The sequence below is a fragment of the Physeter macrocephalus genome, chromosome 16 (genome assembly GCF_002837175.3).
Source record: "Physeter macrocephalus isolate SW-GA chromosome 16, ASM283717v5, whole genome shotgun sequence".
NCBI classification, from domain to species: Eukaryota; Metazoa; Chordata; class Mammalia; order Artiodactyla; family Physeteridae; genus Physeter; species Physeter macrocephalus.
In genome coordinates this window covers 94,786,866-94,809,662 of record NC_041229.1, presented here as the reverse complement: position 1 = coordinate 94,809,662, position 22,797 = coordinate 94,786,866, and the positions used below count along the sequence as shown (strand labels likewise).

General features: G+C 38.3%; 1 protein-coding gene and 1 non-coding gene across 3 annotated transcripts in view; both read right to left on the bottom strand.

Annotated features, from left to right (window-relative positions):
• The window catches only part of HSD17B12 (hydroxysteroid 17-beta dehydrogenase 12), a 174,045-nt gene that overhangs the window by 32,896 nt on the left and 118,352 nt on the right, over positions 1–22,797 (bottom strand). For both annotated transcript variants that reach the window (XM_028500815.2, XM_007126406.4), the window contains exons 5-6: positions 12,962–13,026; positions 12,082–12,126 (exon numbers count right to left, since the gene is read on the bottom strand). In XM_028500815.2, coding sequence (XP_028356616.1) covers positions 12,082–12,126; positions 12,962–13,026 — 110 coding nt within the window. The remainder of the gene's footprint in view (positions 1–12,081; positions 12,127–12,961; positions 13,027–22,797) is intronic.
• On the bottom strand, positions 933–1,038 carry LOC112067467 (U6 spliceosomal RNA). The gene has a single exon (XR_002893287.1). It is a non-coding gene; the product is annotated as a U6 spliceosomal RNA (small nuclear RNA).

The window sequence follows — 22,797 nt, the reverse complement described above, 5'->3', positions numbered from 1 at the left end:
TTTATTTAGTACATTTCATCAGGGGACCATAATGCTTAGCTAATGTATTATAAAGGGGTCCCCAAGCATTTTGTGAAAAGAAGCTATTATGCAGTTCCCCGAAGTCCGGAGATCACTAGAAGCAGGATGAGGAAGGAGAAGACTGATAATAAAAATGTTCTCACCTAGGGGTAGGCGTGTGTGTGTGTGTGGGGGGGGGGTGTGTGCCTGTGCATGTGTATGCGTGTGCGCATGCACAAGCGCATTTGCAGTAAGGAAATGAGACTTGTTAAGTGCAAAGTAGATAAGTAGAGTTGACAGGGGTAGCCACTAACTGTTCAGCTTTCCTACACAAAAGGAGAGAAGGGATGGGATTTGTAGACACTGATCAATCTGGAGAACTACCAGGAAAGTCTACAAGATCTGCTGACGGATTCCTTTATGCTGACCAGGGATCTCAGTACCATTTGAATATTTAATAAGCAGTCGTGCAGAGTTTTAAAGTTCAACTCAGGTTTTTCCCCAAGATGTACATTTACACATTACGTATTATGTACACATACAGTCCAATAAGAAATATCACCTTCAGCTGGGATATTAAGGAAATACAAATGCACACATTGGGAGCTATTTTTTCCTTACACTGTGCACGTCATGTATTAAATGTCTCCTTTCTGAACGGCAAAGATTATACAGGAAATGATCAGAGACGAAATAAAACCCCGTAAGATATAATCTGACTTACAAAATTATATCAACAGCATGCTAAACATTAAATCAGTCTTGATGGTCATCAATGTGTGGACATCTTCAAAATATAGTCTTTTTTCTCCCCATCTCACTGAGATATAATTGACATATAACTTTTTATTACTTTAAGGTCAACAACATAATGATATATATATATATATATATATTGTGAAACGATTACCACAATAAGTTTAGTTAACATCAAAAATATGGAACACCTCACAAATCTGCATGTAATCCTTGTACAGGGCCATGCTGATCTTCTCTGTATCATTCCAATTCTAGTATATGTGCTGCTGAAGCGAGCACTAAAATATATTCTTTATACAGGTGAATTAAAACTCAAGAAGTTTTAATAACTTAACCCAAAGGAAGAAGCAGTGTTTTCAGTACCTGGCTATTAAAGGGCCAGAAATACTTGTTGGAATGCTCAATGACCAAATGATTCATCAGCAAAAACAGAAATCCACTCATGAAAAAGTTATATTCTTTTGCATCGTCCATTGGTTTCTCCTCTTAAACTCTGACTCTACATTATTTCCCCTTGCCATAAAATAGACCATCTTCTCGGATCTATCAAATATAACAACACTGAAAAGCCTAAGAAGAGTTAACCTGAAATCTGCCGGCTTTTATAAAATTGATTAATGCCTTTATTTATACTTAAATTATCTTTCCTTCTACTCAGAATACACATCATAATAAATTCAATTTCAAGCCTTCTTTATCTGGGTATGTGTATACAAGTAACTCAGTATTCTGTGTATAAGTAGAGAGGCTTCACTACGTTAACATCAAATTAAATTCTCTTTAACATCAAGTTTTACAAAGGATATTTAAATTAAGCTATTAGTATTCTCATTTTACTTTATATGCATCGATTGGTATCTTGATATCTGGTTATTTATACCATACACCAAGTGTTTCTGTGAAATCTCACTATCTATCTGAACTCCACCTCACAGCTTACAGGCTGTTTCTGGAGTTAACTCAATATGCTTATTTTAGGCCATCTGCAGGTGATAATTGCCGTACTAGGAAAATGTTTGCTCCTCTAAGATACCGCTAAAATAAGGTTACCATAACTTTTCAGTTCAATGGTTGAGAATATTAGAAAAATAGTAGTAAACATGACTTCTTTACTTGTTTTCTTCTATGTTGAGGCTGTTTCTAAAAGTATACAGCAAACAATTTAAATTTAATTCTTTCCTAAAAAGTAGATAAAAGTCCTGTAATAGTACCTCTACAACAATGGGAGCTTTAAATTCTTGCAGAAGAAAAAAACACAAATGTTTCCTCTCTATATATACTTTTGAGTGACGATTTCATCAATCCTTGCTACAAAAAAGTCCTAGATGTCTAAAATCACAGGGAGAAAGGTCACTATATGTTATCTCATACCAAGATATCACATCACTTTGTATGCAAGCTGGCCATAGAGTATACACATATACAAAGATAAATGAGTCTTCACCAACAATAGCTCAATTTACAATTCCTCTTGGGGACACCACATATTCTACTCAAGAGTGAAATATTTACTGGTATTTATTGCCACAACTACGTATATCCTGGCTGGGAAATAAATAAGAGGCTGATTTACTTCAAATAAAATCAAAATCAGTATTATTAGATCATTCAGTTGAGATAACCTGACTCAAAAATGCACTGGCTTGATGAATTGGGAGATTGGGATTGACCTATATACACTAATATGTATAAAATGGATAATAAGAACCTGCTGTATAAAAAAATAAATAAAATTTTTTAAAAAATGCATTGGCTGGCCTAGAAAATCCTTGAAGACATTATACTAAAATGCATCCATTGTAGTATTCTGGAATATTTCTCATTTTTGGCAACTGCTTGCATTGCTTTTGTAATTAGAAGAGCACCCACAATCAGTGTCATTTCTAAAAGAAATTAACATGAATAAATTTTTTTTCTTTTCATTTCTCTGGCATCAGTAATCAAGAGTTTGTAGAAGGAACCTTATTTTATACTCAAAAGCCAATCAGAGTTTCCCACTTTTTAGTTTGGTATGAAAACTGATAACACAAGCAAATTATGCAATTATTTCACAAGCAAATAATTTCTTTTTACAATCAAATTATTTTTTTTAAGATTTATTTTTTCAAATATTATAGGTGTACAATTGACCAAAACAATGTAAGTATAATCTAAGCGTTGACAGTTATTACAAAAAAAGTACAATTTTATGAGGAATACATTTTTTTTTAAATATCATGTAACCTCTGGCGTTTGGTCATATTTTGGAGAGAACAGTATAGAGAAAACACTACTGTATAGTGCTCAAAAAGATAACTAAAAACCCAAGTGAAAAGATTAAAATTCAAGATACTTTAGTAAAATAAGAAAACAAATATTGACACCTGTATCACCACTACATATCAGTAGCAAGTGTAACAACTTGCTCTAGAATCTGGGCAAAGCCCCAGGAATCCAGGCTATTAGTACAAATAATTAGGACCCCACAAATAGCCACTTTGTCCACTTCTGCCCTGCCCTCTACCCCAGAGAAACCTGCTTGGCGTAAACAGGATCTGAATTCAAGCAACTGAAAAATGAACCCACACAACTTAGAAGGAAACAGATGCAAATGCCTTAAACAAATTTTCAACTGGAATCATTAGCAATAATTTTTAAATTCACAGTATAATAGCGAAAAGAATTACGTAAAGTAACAACGATGTTACACAATGCCTGTTTTGGAGAAATGAGGTGGTACTGAAGTCACACTAGAATGACACAGAACACATTTCCTTTGACAAACGGAATTTGAGCTCTGTGATACCAAGAATACAACTTAATTAGAAATTCTTAGAATCTCACCTGTATGGCTAACAGAATACTTACTGCACAGGGGGTGAAAAGCTTAATGAGATAAAGTTTTTAGAGTGCTTTGAGATCGTTGAGCATTGTTTGGTTTTCTTCTCTATTAATGTTTAGGTCTTTGTGGAAGTTATGAGCCCTCCTTGCCATCTCCCCTCACCCCGTAGTACTTAACCTGAAATTCAGCCCCATGCCATAAAAAACTTTTCCTTTTATAATAAATTCTGGTTTTTGTTAAAATAATTAACAGAAGAAAAAGAACTTTCCAGAACAGAGAAGTGAATGCCAACTAATTATAATGAAACTGAAGCCATAATTTATAAACTCTAAACAAAAAGAACACACATACCATCACATATTGTTTTTCTAAGTTTAGCATTTTATAATATGCTAAGAGTTTCTATTACTTACGTTTTCCCCAAATAAGGTGACTTCTCCAAAAGGGACAGATTTAGGTAGGAGAAAATAATTCCTAAAGTTCTCAAAGAGATTTTTACATTTTCTCCCATTTATAAGGCACTTCTCCTATAAACTAGCTTTACTTAGAGCTGGAAAGGACCTTAGAACCAATCTCCCACTACTCCCTCGTTTTTTAAGATGACAACTATGGAAAGAGTGGTTGTCATGTAGTTTGGCAAACCCATCATTTTGTGGTTGTGCCTGAAGCAACCCATTCCTATGAGACTCTAAGGGCTAAATGTGCCCCCAAATTTGGAAATTTTTAAGAGCTTAATGATAGCTGCTTTCAAGTGGATTAAAAGACTCTAGATATTAACTTGGAATGTCTTCGTTCTGAAAAGCCCTGGGTGGGGACAGTGGTGAGGGTCATACTCTCCTTCCTACAGTTTATAAATTTCCTACTGCTGTTAACTTGAATTCTTGGGGCAGAGTTGGGCGGATAAATTCTTAGCATAATCCCTAAATTAAATACAACTAGACTGCTGAACAGAGATTCTTCTGATGGATTTCCAAATTAATACAGGGCTCCCCCTACTGGTACTAGGCCACATGCCAGAGGCAAATCCATGTAGAAAGAAAAAGTAAACAAGCGCTTCTCCTGTGCTTTTTCATCCATCTGTCCATCCATCCAAACATTTATTATTATTGTCTATCCCATGGGCAGGGCATAGCATTATGGCTAAGTGACGTACAATGAATACATAGTGGTATTATGAGGAAAAAAACCTGACTTCAAAAGCATGCAAAGGGCCTCATACTCCAAGTGATTTGATTTCAGATAATCATAGGGATGGAAGACATTGATTTAGTCAAAGCCATTCAAATTCTTCAACTCAACCAAGCAAGCAATGATTCAGTTTGAGTAGATTGAATACTTGGAGTTACTGAACAGGGGAACAGGAACTCAAATGTCTAAAAGGTCCAGGTGGGTAACATAAATGAGTGCAGTAAGTCAGACTAGTGGGGACTGTGGTAATCTGTAGAGTGCAGGCCTAATTACTCAGCATGCTCAGCTGTTACTCAGCTCTAATCACTTGTTGCCACGCAGCAGTTCAGGTCTATGTTACCCTAGTCTTAGATTTTTCCCAAGAGAAGCTAGAAATTTGGGTGTGAAATGTCCCAATATGAAAACACAGCTGGAGCCAACCAAAATATGTTGGTAGGCACATCCAGCCCACAGACAACTGATTTGCAACCTCTGGCCTAGAATCAGAAGGGAACTCACCTTTTATCACTGGGGATAAAAAGTGAGTTGATTTGCAAAATACTTAGGAGGTTGAACTAACTGGCCTTGATTAGATGTGTGTGTGTGCACGCGTGTGCCTGCGTGCGATGTCACGCGTCCCTTCTCCATGCTAAACATCTCTAGTTCTTTCAACCACTCCTAATAAGACATGGTTTCAAGTTTCCACTTTGGCTGATTACCTGATGAAGGAAGAACTAAATTCTGATCCCCTGCTTAATACTCCTCCTCCCCATTCTCAAATAAAACAAACAAAACTCAGTGGTACTTCACTGTAAGTGGAAATTGTTAATAAATTTTTCCTTGGGTCACACCTCCACCCACCTCCTTCTCTGCTCTAAGAAAGGTAATAAAGAAGGTTGGGACATCCCCTCCATTTGTCAGAATGATGGTCTGGAAATCTCGTAAGGGATCCAGGTGTAGGAAGCGCCACTCCCTCTCGTCTGCTGTATTCACCAAGCCCAGTTGCAGCTTCAGGGCCCAGTACCTTCAGAAGACTTAGGTAAACTGTGGGAAGTGCAGGTAATTTGGTTTGGGCCATGTTCATTTGAAAAGGAATGTAGAGTCTATGGGGTCTTGAGGTTCTAAAACTGTCCTCAAAGGAATCAAAGAAAGTCAGGCCTAGAAAGGAAGGCAACGCCGAATGTGGCAGATGTTAAAACAAGTGATCTCAAAACAGTAACAAACAATGCAAAGATCTGCTTCAGAACCTGTCTTTGCGTTGGTGCTCAGTGTGCTACCTGTTTGAAAGTGGACTTGTATATACCTGTCTCTGGAGTTGTGGCACGTTTCCCATTTTCCATGATTTCTCTAACAATAATCAATAGCAATACAACAATTTCATTTGCAAACTCTCCGTATTCTGAGATGGAAACCCCTTCCAGGCATAAAACTGGAACTATTGTAGAAGGGTGTAGCTCAATAACTGGAGGTTTAATTATCTCTAAACTCCGGGCTTCCCCGGTGGCGCAGTGGTTGAGAGTCCGCCTGCCGATGCAGGGGACACGGGTTCGAGCCCTGGTCTGGGAGGATCCCACATGCCGCGGAGCAACTAGGCCCGTGAGCCACAACTACTGAGCCTGCGCGTCTGGAGCTTGTGCTCCGCAACAAGAGAGGCCCGCGCACCGCGATGAAGAGTGGCCCCCGCTTGCCGCAACTAGAGAAAGCCCTCGCACAGAAACAAAGACCCAACACAGCCAAAAATAAATAAATAAATAAATAAATAAATAAAATTAAAAAAAAAATTATCTGTAAACTCCATCATTTCTGGTCTGAAGGTCATTGTTCCTGAGGAGAAATAAGCTTTACCTTAGATTTTAGTCACAGAACATCTGAAATGACAAGGAAAAAAAGCCCTGGCTAGGAGGACCTTTCTTCCAGTTGAAGGCTGATCTACCTGCCATATCAGTCACCTATGTAGAATTTCCACACCACTGCTCTTCTCACCTTGGCATGTTCCTGCTCTGCAGGGAATAAGAACAAGACTAAATTTAACCCTGAAGGTATTAAGAGCAAAACTGTAAAGCAAGCAACAAGGCTTCTAAATACCCCTTGGGTTACCTCAACTAACCTGGTAAAGGGAAAGCCCAGTTAAGCAAGTCACTGAGAGAGAAGAAAGGAATAATCCTAAATTATTGGATAGGATGAAAAGTGAAATAATCAGATGGAATTGGAGAGACAAAGGCCTGGGAGAGCTAATCTGGACTCTTTAATTGAACATCAGGGGTCTACAGTCACAACTATTCTTGTTAATATTTCTTCCTCAATATTCTGGGGACCACTCATCACCACTTCATCTGCTGATGACCTGTAATTCCCTCGGTCAGGATATTTCACTTCTGTTATTCCTCTATGGGAATGGGGGACTGATACGATTTTTATCATCTGACCTATTGATACAGGATGGGAATACAAGACCAAGCACTAATCCTGGACCTGAAGGAAGGTCAAGCCATGTCATTCAATACTCATGAGGCAGCACAGGCTTCCAACCAGACGCTGCGCCCTACCCAGGAAATATCTCCAAATTAGGGGCACAAACCCAAGGTCACAAGGGCAAGCTGACTTTTCCAATCTTTCCTGGCACACTTCTCAGATGGTCAGCTCCGATCATGTGGTTTGGTGAGGAGATAAAACTTGGACCAATATTGATGGTGAGAAGAGGTTGTTTTCTTTCTCATATAAGCCTTTTTCAATACATTAAGGCATTAGGCTGCAGACATCCATGCCCTGGTTCCCCACATATCCAGCCACCAGAAAACCTTGTAAGATTCTAGAGCCAGACTAATTTTCATCTTCTTTTAAGTTACCCCAGGGCTCCAAACAGCCACTGATACTGAAAATGTAGCCCTGGCCCTGCAACATAACACAGTCAACTAAAGGACAATAGGCACAATTCATCAAAATATACTATAGGGCAAATCACAGCAGCACAACGAAAGAACACTAAACCTGGGAGCGATAGACACAGAACTCCATCAAGGTGAATGCCCCTTCTCAGTACAAGATCAACACACATACCATAAAATACACATTGCCAGGCCGCTCTGCCACTAGAACTGTCTTTCTAAAATGTACACCAGATCACACCTTGTTTCTACTTTAAGGCTCTCTGCCCTCTTGAGCACAGCACTCAAGGACCTGCACAATCGTGTCCTAATTTACTTCTCTGGCCACTGCACACCACTCACCTCCTGCTGTTTGATCAAACCATATCCACACCTGAACAGTCACTAGTCCACTGTGTTACAGAGATGATAATGACCCGGATCCTGCCTATAGTACAGTGAAGACTAATTGGCTGTCCTCCAGATGTTACTAATTCCATGATGAATAAATAAAGAATTTTGAATTGTTTTTCCACTAAAAGTACCTATCACCAAGGGACAGGAAAATGCATATTTACATGAAAGATAAATTAAAGGATGATTATTTGGCTTAACGAAAAAGTGTTTTAAATAGCAAACTCCCTTAGTGCTTTGTAAATGGGATGTGGCTTGCAAAAAGAGGTTCACATATAAAAATTTTAAGCATATATCCAGCTCTTCTGCTGGTGATACTTCCCATCAATATGGCTCACAGTATGATAGGGCATGATGTTTAATAAGTTCGCATTTGTCTCTAACTCATTTCGTGGGAAAAAGTATCCATGCCCATGGGAAAAAAGAAAGTGGAAGAGGAAGAATAAAGAGGTGGGAGAAACATTTTATAATCTGTCGAGATACTAGGACTGGCGCATCATTATTATTTCATCGTTACTTTAAAGAAAACTGAAAGATCCTCTCCAGTGCTGTGGGACTGGTGATGTTTCATCCACATCTTCCGCCACTGTACTACTCATCTTTAAGCAGGGCCATGAGGTGACCACCACCAGCACATGCTGACCTGTGCTCAGATGCTGCTTGAAGGAGGCAGTGTGTAACTGCAGAGCACAGCAAGCTGACTGGTTCTCACAGATCAAGGTCAGGACCTTGGCCTTTTATCACTACTATTCTGTAGACTGCCAACCCAAAATGCATGTTTTGGGAGACAGAGGAAGCCAGGGTTTTAGAGTGTAAGGGTATACAAACACAGAAGTACTGACAAGCAGGAGATCTCAGGTGAAGATACTAATGTATCTAGAGTAAAAACTGCACAGTTTATCTGATAGAGGAATTTTAATTATCAGGAGACTAATCTGGAGCTAGCATTAACAATGCTATAGGATGGACCTAGAGTCTGTCATACAGAGTGAAGTAAGTTCAGAAAGAGAAAAACAAATACCGGATGCTAACGCACATATATGGAATCTAAAAAAACGGTACTGATGAACCTAGTGGCAGGGCAGGAATAAAGACGCAGGTGTAGAGAACAGACTTGAGGGCACAGCAGGGGAAGGGGAAGCTGGCACAAAGTGAGAGAGTAGCACTGACATAAATACACAACCAAATGTAAAATGGATGGCTAGTGGGAAGCTGCTGCATAGCACAGCAAGATCAGCTCGGTGCTTTGTGACCACCTAGAGGGGTGGGATAGGGAGGGTGGGAGGGAGACACAAGAGGGAGGGGATATGGGGATATATGTATACATATAGCTGATTCACTTTGTTGTACAGTAGAAACTAACACACCATTGTAAAGCAATTACACTCCAATAAAGATATTTTTTAAAACCCCCAAATTCTATAAAATACAATTTAAACACTGGGAAATATTTTTCATGATTAACGCATTACAATATATTATGAAACACATGTACATAATAAAACATTATTTTTAAACTCTCATTATTTTTAAGCATTTGGCCAAATGTATTAGAAAAGATTATCAAAACAATAGTACAAATCAGTCATTTCAAAAGGCAAAACCATAAACTACAGACTAGAAGTGATATTAATTTTCATCAAAAAATTTGCTTGCTATGGGACTTCCCTGGTGGTCCAGTGGTAAAGAATCTGCCTTCCAATGCAGCAGATGCGGGTTCGATCTCTGGTCTGGGAACTAAGATCCCACATGCCGCGGGGCAACTAAGCCCGCGTGCCACAACGAGAGAGCTGGCAGGCTGCAAACTACAGAACTCACGCGCTCTGGAACCTGTGAGCCATAGCTAGAGAGAAGCCTGCACACTGCAACAAAGAGCCCATGCACCGCTACAAAAAGATCCCACATGCCAAAACGAAGACCCGATGCAGCCAAAATAAATAATAATTTGCTTGCTAAAAAAAGTAACAGTTGCACATGTTTACTAAAAATCTTTATCACCTCTGAGTTTAACAAAGTAATAGAAACATTTTTTAGAGGCTTTAGTATGATCTGAGCACTATTCTAAAGAGGTTTACACATATTACCTTGTTTAATTCCCAAAACAACTCTGTGAGGTAAAGAGAATTATCATCCTCAATTTACAGATGAAAAACTGAAGCACAGAGGGTAATTCACTCAAGGCCGTATAACTAGTAAATGATGGAGTTATTTAATTAACTTGAAACCTCATACAGATTATTGAAGAACGATTACATTTACATAGTATGCCAAGGGAAATACCTTTAAAACTATACAGATACATGCACATTAACCATATTTTTTGTTTGTTTTGTTTTTTTAAATTTCTTTATTTTTTGGCTGCACTGGGTTTTTATTGCTGGACGCAGGCTCTCTCTAGTTGCGGCGAGCGGGGTCTACTCTTCGCTGTGGTGTGCGGGCTTCTCATTGCGGTGGCTTCTCTTGTTGCAGAGCACAGGCTCTAGGCGCGCGGGCTTCAGTAGTTGTGGCGCGCGGGCTAAGTAGTTGTGGCTCGTGGGCTCTAGAGCGCAGGCTCAGTAGTTGTGGCACACGGGCTTAGTTGCTCCGCGGCATGTGGGATCTTCCCAGACCAGGGCTCGAACCTGTGTCCCCTGCATTGGCAGGCAGATTCTTAACCACTGCGCCACCAGGGAAGTCCCCTTAACCGCATTTTAAAAGCATTAATTTTCTGCATGTGGGACTTGATCCAAAGCTAATCACCGATGCACTTGTTTGTACTGATAGTTTGCCTCACAAACTACTTTAATTGAGAAAAAGTCTTGGTTAATAACAACAACGAAAGAGATACAGCGATTATTTGTTTTATAAAATTATTTGTCATATTACAATATGATTCATTAGAGGTGCCTTTCGGTAGCAAGCTACCAAATGTTACACAGTGTGCTTGCATCAACAATGTAGCTTTCTTTTTGGTACAGCTGGTTTACCTGAATCAACCATATTGCTAAAGACTGAAATTATAAAGACTGAATTAACTACATACTTTAAAAGCAACATATACGTTACACAGGGAGAAGCACGGCCATACATGAAAAGCTGACCAAGGGTTAAGATTTTAGGGTCCCTGAACTTGAAATCAACCATGTAAGGGTTATGATTTCTCAGGAAATGAAGACCCAAGGAGAGCTTTACTTTTAAATATCACAATAGAAAAAAAGATCAAGACTATGCCATCGAGTAAAAATTAATAATTACGTTCTTATTTATATTTATCTGGTCACTTCAAATAGTTTTGAGCTAAATGTTTTTTTGGTTTTCTTAAATTAGTATATAAGAGCTAATGAAAATCATTAGGCTTTTCCATCAGTATGTTCAAATTTAAACTACCCAACATTACATATGGAAATTCTGCCTCAGGCAATATTTTCTTCTGGTCTGGTATGTATAATCAAGGTATGATATCTCATTGTAGTTACTGTTAAAATAGAAGGGGAAATGGCGTTCAGATGCTCATACTTCCTAGCTATTCGTCCTTTTATCATATATTAGCTGTGGTGTCTTTGTTGGCATATACGAGTGACACGGCTATAATGAATGCCAAGCAACTAGAAATGAGAGTAGTTTTCATGTGTGGCTAATAAAAATCACTCTTATTATTCTATGGTCCCATACTCCCCATACAATGCTTTCCCACAACATTTAGCTCATCACCTTACATAGACCACAGGGGATATGGAATGGAAACAATTTATCAGTGATGAATTATATGCAGATGAAAACTTGGTAAAAAAATCAATCTTCAGCCTAAGTTAGTTTGTATAGTCCCAGGGCCTACTACAGTGCTTGCGTATAAGAGGCATTTAATAAATGTTCAGTTGTTAAAAAGTAAAACTATACAGACACCTGTTTGGTATTTAGTTCAATTTCCTGAAGACACAAGGAAATAGACTGCTTTCATCTGGAATATGTACTTACATCAAAACAAGAGCTGACTGAAGTGAACAAACTGATTCAGTGTTTTTAAATAGAAAAAAAAAAAACAAAAGAAGATGACATATTTATAAAGAAGCTGCTTACCTTGCAAACAGAAAGAACATTAACATTTATCAGTTTCTTGATGGTCTGCAAAAGAAATATTGATAATTTTATATAGATTTGATCATGGAAGTAACCATATTAGATACATATGTAAGTGATCCAGAGACGCAATGAAAGTTTCCCCAGATACAGTAAAGAACTTGGAAAATGAGAGGAGTTGGGGCAAAGAGGCAGATTTTATTTTACTCTGTGTAATCGTACTTTTCTACCAAATGCAGCAATTCATACTAATATACAAAATTCAAGGTATATGTACAAGTGAAATGTGCAAGCAAAAAGACATACTAAACCTAAAATAAATATGCAGTTTCCTCTCTGCTAACATGGAAAGGAGAAATTATTGAATCTAAGGTTTTCAACAATTTTTTAAAATTTACATATTCCTTCAATGATATGCTTTTCTAGTTTTAATTAAAGAATTATACATGCATCAAGGATATAGTTTTCATTTTGGTAGAGCTAGTTTATCTGAATCAACCATATTGCTTTATACTGATATTAACACATTTATGGTTTTTAAATTGATGTTTAGAATCCTGATACTTAAACAGAGCTGTTTTGATATAATAAAAAACTGGAGCTATTATTGAACCTGGCTCTGTACAAATGAGGTGATAAATATTTTCTCATTCAATCCTTCTAACATCTCTGTAAAGCTGCCTATTTTACAGACAGGAGAACGGAGACTAAGTATGGTTGGGTCATTCCCCGGGTAAATCAGGTAGAGTAGAAAGACCAGGGTGTGAACCTCGGCCGTTAGTTGGACTCTAGTGCTCAGAGCCTGAACGTTGTACCATATTGTCTCATACATACCTACGTGCATTCTTTTTGTGACCATAATCTATAAAGAACGACTTACACTGTCCAAGTCAGGAACATCCAAAAAGTATTCCGGATACCCATATGACATTCCCACATTGTTCACTGAAATAAGACAAGATCATTAGCTGGCTAACATATACATTTTAGAGATTTATTGAAAAAAAAGAGATTAAAGATATCAAGACTAAGATGATACATACAATTACATAAAATGCTGTTTATGTCTAGAGTGACCTGTCCAAAATCTACCTGTAGGGACAGTTCAAATGTTTCCTCCTTCATTAAGCCTCTCTATACCCAACCCCTGGCAAAAGCACTTTTTATTTGCCTCTCAATTTCCCTAGTCCCTTGAAGTATGTGTGTATTCTGCCTCTGTAATACAATTATTTGTAGATATTGCTTAACCCCTCTATAGATCTTCCACTTTCATAGTGTGGTAGAAAGAGCGGAAAGTACTATTATGTAGGAGACCGGAAACTCGAATTCTACTTATAACTGTTTCAGAAAATGTGTGAATTGGGGTAAGGCACGCATGATACACATCTCAGTTTCTTTACCTCTTAAATGAGAACTCATTTAATCATTCAACAAAATTTACCATTCATCTATGTGCAAGACGTGTCAGGAACTAGAAAAACCATAAAGAAAAAGGCAGTTTCTGGCACCATGGAGCAAACTATCCAGTAGGAAGAGAAAGGCACTAAACAAAAAGGATTAAAACAATTATTTCATTGCAAAGTACAGAGTGCTATGGGAGCCTGTCCCAGACCTCATCTGGGATATGAGGGAAGGCTTGAAGTTCACAGCAGTTAAATAACTTGTGCAAGGTCATAGAGCAAAGTAAGGCTAGGATTCAAACTCAGGAAATTTGACTTCAGAGGCTAGGCTCTTAACCACTACTTTAAAGCCATCCTATGCCTTAATTCAGTATTCAGTTCAGGAAAAACTGTGAGTAATAATTGGTTAATAAACAGAAATCTGACAGCAATGTTTAATAAAACTGTAGAGTATTAGAAAAGAAAGGTTTCAGTAGCAAAAAGATAATGAAATTCTGATCATTCTGCACAAGCTTATAAGGAATTGTGCCTGATAAACCTGATAGTAGTAATAGTAACTTTTTCAATAGACTAACAAAATTAGCAGTTCAAAGGAACTCAATAAGAGTTCTATATTTAGCAGTAAGCCAGTCACTTCAGGCTGTGAGTCTCAAGATTTTACTGGTACAATTCGGTCAGGATGGCTTGAACAAGATCACTGAAACCTGTCTGAAAAGTCTGTAGGCAAAGGACAGTAGCAAAGCAAACTGTATTTAATTCAGATTCTTGCCCATCTGAATAGGGATGGTATCTAAACAAAAAAATAATAGCAGGTTCAAATCCATTTTTATTTTTATTTTATTCAAAAGGTTCTCCACCCACCAGAGGTCTAGGAATCAATTCTATAAAAGATCTGTTAACAATTAAGCCAAAACTAGTTGAAGGTGAGGGTTTATGTTCATTCAACTTTGTCTTAACCATCTACAGAGTTATAAAGGATGAATGTCTTATTTACAATGTTACTAAGAGAAACAGCAACAACCAAAATATCTGTTAAAACACTATGCATAAACAAAATATTCTTTACAAAGTCAGTTTAAGATTACAGAATCCTCAAGGAAAGGTTTTTGCCAAATTGTAACATTCTTCACGATTTCAAGAAAATGCTGTCGGGGACTTCTCTGGTGGTCCAGTGGTTAAGACTCCACACTCCCAAGGCAGGGGGCCGGGGTTCGATCCCTGGTCAGGTAACTAGATCCCACAGGCCGCAACTAAAAGATCCTGCATGCTGCAACTAAAAGATCCCGCGTGCCACAACTAAGACTCAGCGCAGCCAAATAAACAAATAAATATTTTTTAAAAAATAAAATAAAGAAAATGCTGTCACATACAGCAAACTCCATCTCTTTTCACTCTCCTGTATCTAGAAAACTTTCTACCTTCAGATCTCTTTCTAGCCATGGAAATACTAATGCTCTATTTCAAAATTATAAAGAAAATTGAATAGTGTAATTATAAATATTTAAAGTTCAGATATGGATTAAAGAAAAAAATCCAGGAACTTTGTAAGCAGCACAGTTAACTTTGCAATCTTTGCAACTTCTGTTACAAGGCCAAAGTCAAGGTAAGGAAGCCCACACATAACTAAGAAAGCAAGGAAGTGTTACTCTGTGTACGGCTGTATTTACAACAGAAAATCTTCAGATCTGTCTCTGCTAATTGAGCAAAGGAAAGCCATCAAAGCTATCTACTCATACAGTGAAAACGTGATCATCTATTTACCACAACTCTAAAAGAAAACACAGTCAACACTGAGAACGTTAACCCAAAGAAATAAACAGCGTCATGTATAAGGGTTATACTTTTATAACCAAAAATACACACAGAAAAGAAAAAGGTGTTAAAGCTGGAACAGATCTTTCAGAGCACCGAGCCTGATTTTATGAAGGGAAGTACACGTCAAGGTCACACTGGCAAGTTGTCCTTTACTAGGGACTAGGACTCTTAAATCCCTTCCTGCTTTATTAGTTGCACATTTTGCTAGTGGAATATATGCTACCCATATTGTCTTCACAATAAGTAATCACTTCAGGGTGTTATTATTTAAGAGTTAAAGAAAAACAACTGTTGCTCTCAAACAGTTATTTCCATAAATTGCACAATAATGTGACTCTTTTGGAAAAGGCAAACTCATTGCAATTTTATTTTGAGACATTAGGTGGCAGCAACAGCCAAACAGCAGGCGGAAAGATTTCAGGGACTTGGAAAAGGAAGAAAACAGGCTTTGGGTAGGAGGGAAGGATGGAAATATTTCCATTATAATTTAATCTCATTTAGAATGGGTGCATGCAATGCCGTCTTCTTATATTACAGGATCCATTATAGGATTCACCAAACCAAACAATGCCACAAGTTGTTCCAACATTTTTCAGATAGTTGAAAATCCCTCTTAAATGGTAGCATTTTAAATTGGCATCAAATATCTGTTCATTAGTGAGTTTTCTTGAATACTTCAAGTGAGGCACCAGAAACAGATTGAACATTTTCTGGTCACTGACCTGAAAAAGCCTTTTAACTAGTGTAACACACCATGTCTTTCAGAAAACGAGGTATGTCCATATCATCTCAGAATTCCAACCACCACAGGACCATGAACATATAAACTACATCCCATCGGTTTCTCAGTGGAGTTCCAAGATTGGGAAGAGCTCAACAGAAGATATGAGGCAGATGGAGAAGAGAGGTGAAGACAGACCAAGAACAACGACAGGTAAGTGGAAAGAAGGAGGTGGCGAGATCCTCGCAGGGAGTAACTGTCAGTGCGCCGTGTTCAGCAGTGCTCTCCACGTTCGCCATCCAGAACTTTCTAAAACACCAATACTTATACGTATAGTACTTTAGACTCAGAAAATACACAGTATTTCTGAATGTTATATATATAAATATTTTAAATTACATCATACTACTGTTTAAAAATCACTTCCACATCTCACACTTTTTAAAAATGACAAGAACATACACAAGATTTGTTTCTTCTAAATTCATTTGCTGCTGCTTCTTAACTCACTGGACTTAGAATCCTTTATCAAAACCAGCTGCTATAGAGATAATGATGTCATTAGGAAATTAGATTTTTGGTATCTGGGTTGGGCATGCAGGAGGAGCAAATGACAATAAATTAGTAGAGAATAAAAGTCCATCAGAACAAACACAATAATGACAGATATGGGTAACCACACAGAGACCACCTTCAACCTGCTACCTTTTCCAGATTAATCAGACATAAGAAATCAAGGTGGTTTAAAAATACACTGCCTACAAACACATGAAAAGATGCTCAACATCACTAATCATTAGAGAAAGGCAAATCAAAACTATAATGAGGTATCACCTTACATCAGTGAGAATGGCCATCATCAAAAAATCTACAAACAATAAATGCTGAAGAGGGTGTGGAGAAAAGGGAACCTTCTTGCACTGTTGGTGGGAATATAAATTGATACAGCCACTATGGAGAACAGCCACTATGGAGGTTCCTTAAAAAACTTAAAATAGAACTACCATATGATCCACCAATCCCACTACTGGGCATATACCCTGAGAAAACCGTAATTCAAAAAGAGTCACGTACCACAATGTTCACTGCAGCTCTATTTACAATAGCCAGGGCATGGAAGCAACCTACATGTCCATCAACAGATGAATGGATAAAGAAGATGTGGCACATATATACAATGGAATATTACTCAGCCATAAAAAGAAATGAAATTGAGTTTTTTGTAGTGACATGGACGGACCTAGAGACTATCATACAGAGTGAAGTAAGGCAGAAAGAGAAAAACAAATACCATATGCTAACACATATATATGGAATCTAAAAAAAATAAAAAGGTTCTGAAGAACCTAGAGGCAGGACAGGTATAAAGACGCAGACGTAGAGAATGGACTTGAGGACACAGGGAGGGGGAACAGTAAGCTGGGACGAAGTGAGAGAGTGGCATGGACATATATACTCTACCAAATGTAAAACAGATAGCTAGTGGGAAGCAGCCGCATAACACAGGGAGATCAGCTGGTGCTTTGTGACCACCTAGAGGGGTGGGATAGGGAGGATGGGAGGGATACGCAAGAGGGAAGAGATATGGGGATATATGTATAGCTGATTCACTTTGTTATAAAGCAGAAACTAACACACCATTGTAAAGCAATTATACTCCAATAAAGACGTAAAAAAAAAAATACACTGCCTAATGGTTGGGCTTCCTAATATATATGAAATAATGCAAAGTCTTCTGTATCTCCTTATCATATCAAAGTAGAAAATATTATAATAAGTTTACATTTTGGTCACATTTGTAGTTGGATACACTAATGCAGTTCAAGCACCCATATACAGACTAGAGAAATGGAAAATCTATTAGAGTTCACTAATAAAAATGAATTTTTAAAAATGCTGCTACCTCACTATATTTCAAAATATACTGAATTTTAAAAATGTAGGGGCTTCCCTGGTGGCGCAGTGGTTAAGAATTCGCCTGCCGATGCAGGGGACACAGGTTTGAGCCCTGGTCCGGGAGGATCCCACATGCTGCGGAGCAACTAAGCCCGTGCACAACAACTACTGAGCCTGCACTCTAGAGCCCGCAAGCCACAACTACCGAGTCCACACGACACAACTACTGCAGCCCGCACGCCTAGAGCCCGTGCTCCACAACGAGAAGCCACCACAATGAGAAGCATGCGCAACGCAACGAAGAGTAGCCCCCGCTCATCACAACTAGAGAAAGCCCGCGTGCAGCAACGAAGACCCAATGCACCCAAAAAAATAAAATAAATTTTAAAAAATAAAAAAATAAAAATGTAGACCCAAGTAACAGCACAAGTAGGGAAAAACACCTCCTGTCTTAAGCTTTTGAACTAGGAGGGGATGGATCTTGGAGTCCAATAGACCCAGGTTTCAGTCCTGGCTCTACTACTACCAGATCTTAACAAGATGCAGGTGATTTCACCCCAACAAGCCTCAGTTTCCTCATCGCCTTTATATATAAAATAGGGATAAGAATTAAATGAGATAATATGCATAAAATCTTTAACCCAATGCCTGGAACATACTAGTATGTTAATAAACGGAGGAGAAAGAGTTGTTATTGTTGTGTGGTCATTTATTCAACAAGTATTCACTGAACTCCTATTCTGCACCCAACACTGCCATAGGGGCTGCAGCAAGACAACCAAGGTCTCTCTGTTTTTACTGTTCGTGACCAGCACTGAAGTGGAGAGATCCTTCTAAAAGAGAGCTCTAGGCAACAGTCAACCAGAATAACTTTATCCTGATTGAATTTACCCTAATTGCTCCTTTACCCTCTTTACTTCATTCGAGAAGATCTAATCTTACAGTCTGCAGAGTTTGGAAAGAGATGCAAAGAAAATTTCTTCTTTGCCTTATTTAACATATTGCTGTAGCTAGCACATGTTCATACTCTGACAGATGATATTTGGAACACCAAGTAAAACATTTTGCAAACTTTACAGTTTTCCTACACTTGCGAGTAGCAATTTCTAAATAAAAGAGAGTTTACGAGGCTTTAAATCTGCAGCGCTTTTACTCAGAAATTGAAAAATAAAGATCGAGTCAGAAGCAACACAACAGAACATTTCACCTCTGCTGTTTAATTATAAATTTCTACGTGACGCTCATTACAAAACCACATAAGATTTGCCATACATAAAGTTGGAAGAGAGGATGAGGAAAGAAGGATGGCAGAAGGTTGGTGGCTAAATCTCAGCGACCAGGAGGAATACGTATCAATTTCATGAATTACGGTTCTACTTACATTTCTGAAATCACAGCTAATTACCCAGTTTTAAGTTAAAGGTTTTGCTTTAATTAATACCATTAGTGGTTTTCGATTAAAAGGAAATACATATGAATTCAAAGTCTTATTCTCACTTTGGAAATCCAATCTCATTCAATACATCTAATGGAACTATAAGGCACTATACTCAGTCTAGTAATGTTCCTGATGAATCTCCTAAAAATTCCATGTACCTATTCTGCTTGCCATGACCGGCTACATCAGGCTTCTGCTTCATTCAACACAAAGGAAGGCATTTATACCAGATGCCACTGTCTACTTGAAACCCCACTTGGCTTCCTCACAGCTCTCTCAAGTTTAACATAACCCAAAACGAAATCATCATTCTTCTCTACAGAATTGTCCTGGCTCACGGTCTCCTGTCTCCGAGAAATAGCAGCCAGTTGCTCAAGCTGACCTGGAGGTTGCTAATTAGCAACTGTACAACCCTGGACAATGCATTTAATCACTGCAATCCTGTTTTCTGTCTGTAAAATGGGTATAGAAATATCAATATCTACCTTATAGGGTTGTTGGGGATTAAATGAGATTCATTAGCATGATGTGTGGCATATAAAAAATACCTAATGAAGCTTGGTAATAATAATTAAAAACAACAAACTACCATTACTCTTCACTCCTTCTGTCAGACAAGACTTCTGATGAGGACCTCATCAGAAATTAGTCCTATTTCTATTTCCTAAACATGTCTCTAGTCAATTCACTTCTATCCATTCCCATTGCCATCATCCTAATATAAGCCATCCTCATCTTATATTTCATTGCTGAAATAACCTCACTGGTCTCCTTGTGTCAAATCTTGCCCCTTCCACTTGGGAGTCAGAATGATCTCCCTAACATGCTAGGATTATATCAATTTACTGCTTAAAACTCTACAATCTCTACATTGTCCTTCCAATAAAGTCCAAACACATCAACCTGCTTTTCTAAAGCCTTCTGGGATATGGTGCTGCTTAATCTCCAGACTCTAGCACTATCCCCTTTGCATTCATGTTCTAGATTTACATATCTTCTGTCAGTTCCTCCAACTTGCCAAGCACCTTCACCTCAGAGTACATACTGTTTTGTACATGCTGTTTCCTCTACCGGGAAACATCTCTTCTCCCAGGGTTAATCAGCATTCAGGTCTCAACTTAAATATTACTTTCTCAGAGAGATCATCTCCAATACTCTTAGCTTCCTCTGTAACATACCCTGTCATTAAATGCAACACATTCCCAATTACTTGTTCACTGGCTGTCTTCTATGAAAGCAAACACAATATCAGTTTTGTTTACTGCTATATCTCTGGAATTATACTTCTTGAATGAGTTAGTATATGACTGACTGATGAATCAATCAACAAACAGGAAAGAAGGAGGACCTTCAAGATGACAGAGGAGTAAGACATGGAGATCACCTTCCTCCCCACAGATACATCAAAAATACATCTACATGTGGAACAACTCCTACAGAACACCTACTGAATGCTGGCAGAAGACCTCAGACTTCCCAAAAGGCAAGAAACTCCCCACATACCAGGCTGTGTGGCTGACAGGGTCTTGGTGCTCCGGCTGGGTGTCAGGCCTGAGCCTTGGAGGTGGGAGAGCCGAATTCAGGACACTGGACGACCAGAGACCTCTCCGCCCCACGTAATATCAATCGGTAAGAGCTCTCCATCTCAACACTAAGACCTAGCTCCACTCAACAACCAGCAAGCTCCACTGCTGGATACCCCATGTCAAACAAGTAGCAAGACAGGAACACAACTCCACCCATTAGCAGAAAGGCTGCCTAAAATCATAATAAGGTTACAGGCTCCCCAAAACACACCACCGGACATGGTCCTGCCCACCAGAAAGACAAGATCCAGCCTCATCCACCAGAACACAGGCACCAGTCCGCTCCACCAGGAAGCCTACACAAACCACTGAACCAACCTTATCCACTGGGGACAGACACCAAAAACAATGGGAACTAAGAACCTGGAGCCTGCAAAAAGGAGACCCCAAACATAGTAAGTTAAGCAAAATGAGAAGATAGAGAAATACGCAGATGAAGCAGAAAGGTAAAAACCCACCAGACCAAACAAATGAAGATGAAGTAAGCAGTCTACCTGAAAAACAATTCAGAATAATGACAGTAAAGATGATCCAAAATATTGGAAATAGAATGGAGAAAATACAAGAAACGTTTAGCTAGGACCTAGAAGAACTAAAGAGCAAACAAACAATGATGAACACACAATAAATGAAATTAAAAATTCTCTAGACGGAATCAATAGCAGAATAACTGAGGGAGACGAACGGATAAGTGACCTGGAAGATAAAATAGTGGAAATAACTACCACAGAGCAGAAAAAAGAAAAAAGAATGAAAAGAATTGAGGACAGTCTCAGAGACCTCTGGGACAACATTAAACGTCCCAACATTCGAACTATAAGGGTCCCAGAAGAAGAAGAGAAAAAGAAAGGGACTGAAAAATATTTGAAGAGATTATAGTCAAAAACTTCCCTAATATGGGAAAGGAAACAGTCAATCAAGTCCAGTAAATGCAGAGAGTCCCATACAGGATAAATCCAAGGAAAAACACACCAAGACACATAAAGAGAAGGAAAATACCCACACAAAGAACCCCCAAAACAATTAAGAAAATGGTAATAGGAATGCACACATCGATAATTACCATAAATGTAAATGGATTAAATGCTCCAACCAAAAGACACAGAGTGGCAGAATGGATACAAAAACAAGAACCGTATACATGCTGTCTACAAGAGACCCAATTCAGACATAGGGACACGTACAGACTGAAAGTGAGGGGATGGAAAAGATATTCTATGCAAATGGAAATCAAAAGAAAGCTGGAGTAGCAATTCTCATATCAGACAAACCTACTACAAGAGACAAAGAAGGACACTACATAGTGATCAAGGGCTCAATCTAAGAAGAAGATATAACAATTGTAAACATTTATGCACCCAACATAGGAGCACCTCAGTACATAAGGCAAATGCTAACAGCCATAAAAGGGGAAATCAACAGTAACAGAATCATAGTAGGGGAATTCAACACCCCATTTTCACCAATGGACAGATCATCCAAAATGAAAATAAATAAGGAAACACAAGCTTTAAATGACACAAACAAGATGGACTTAATTGATTCTTATAGGACATTCCATCCACAAACAACAGAATACACTCTTCTCAAGTGCTCATGGAACATTCTCCAGGATAGATCATATCTTCGGTCACAAATCAAGCCTTCGTAAATTTAAGAAAACTGAAATCGTATCAAATATCTTTTCCGACCACAGCGCTATGAGACTAGATATCAATTACAGCAAAAAAAACCTGTAAAAAATACAAACAAATGGAGGTTAAACAATATGCTACTAAATAACCAAGAGATCACTGAAGAAATCAAAGAGGAAATCAAAAGATACTTAGAAACAAATGACAATGAAAACACAACCCAAAA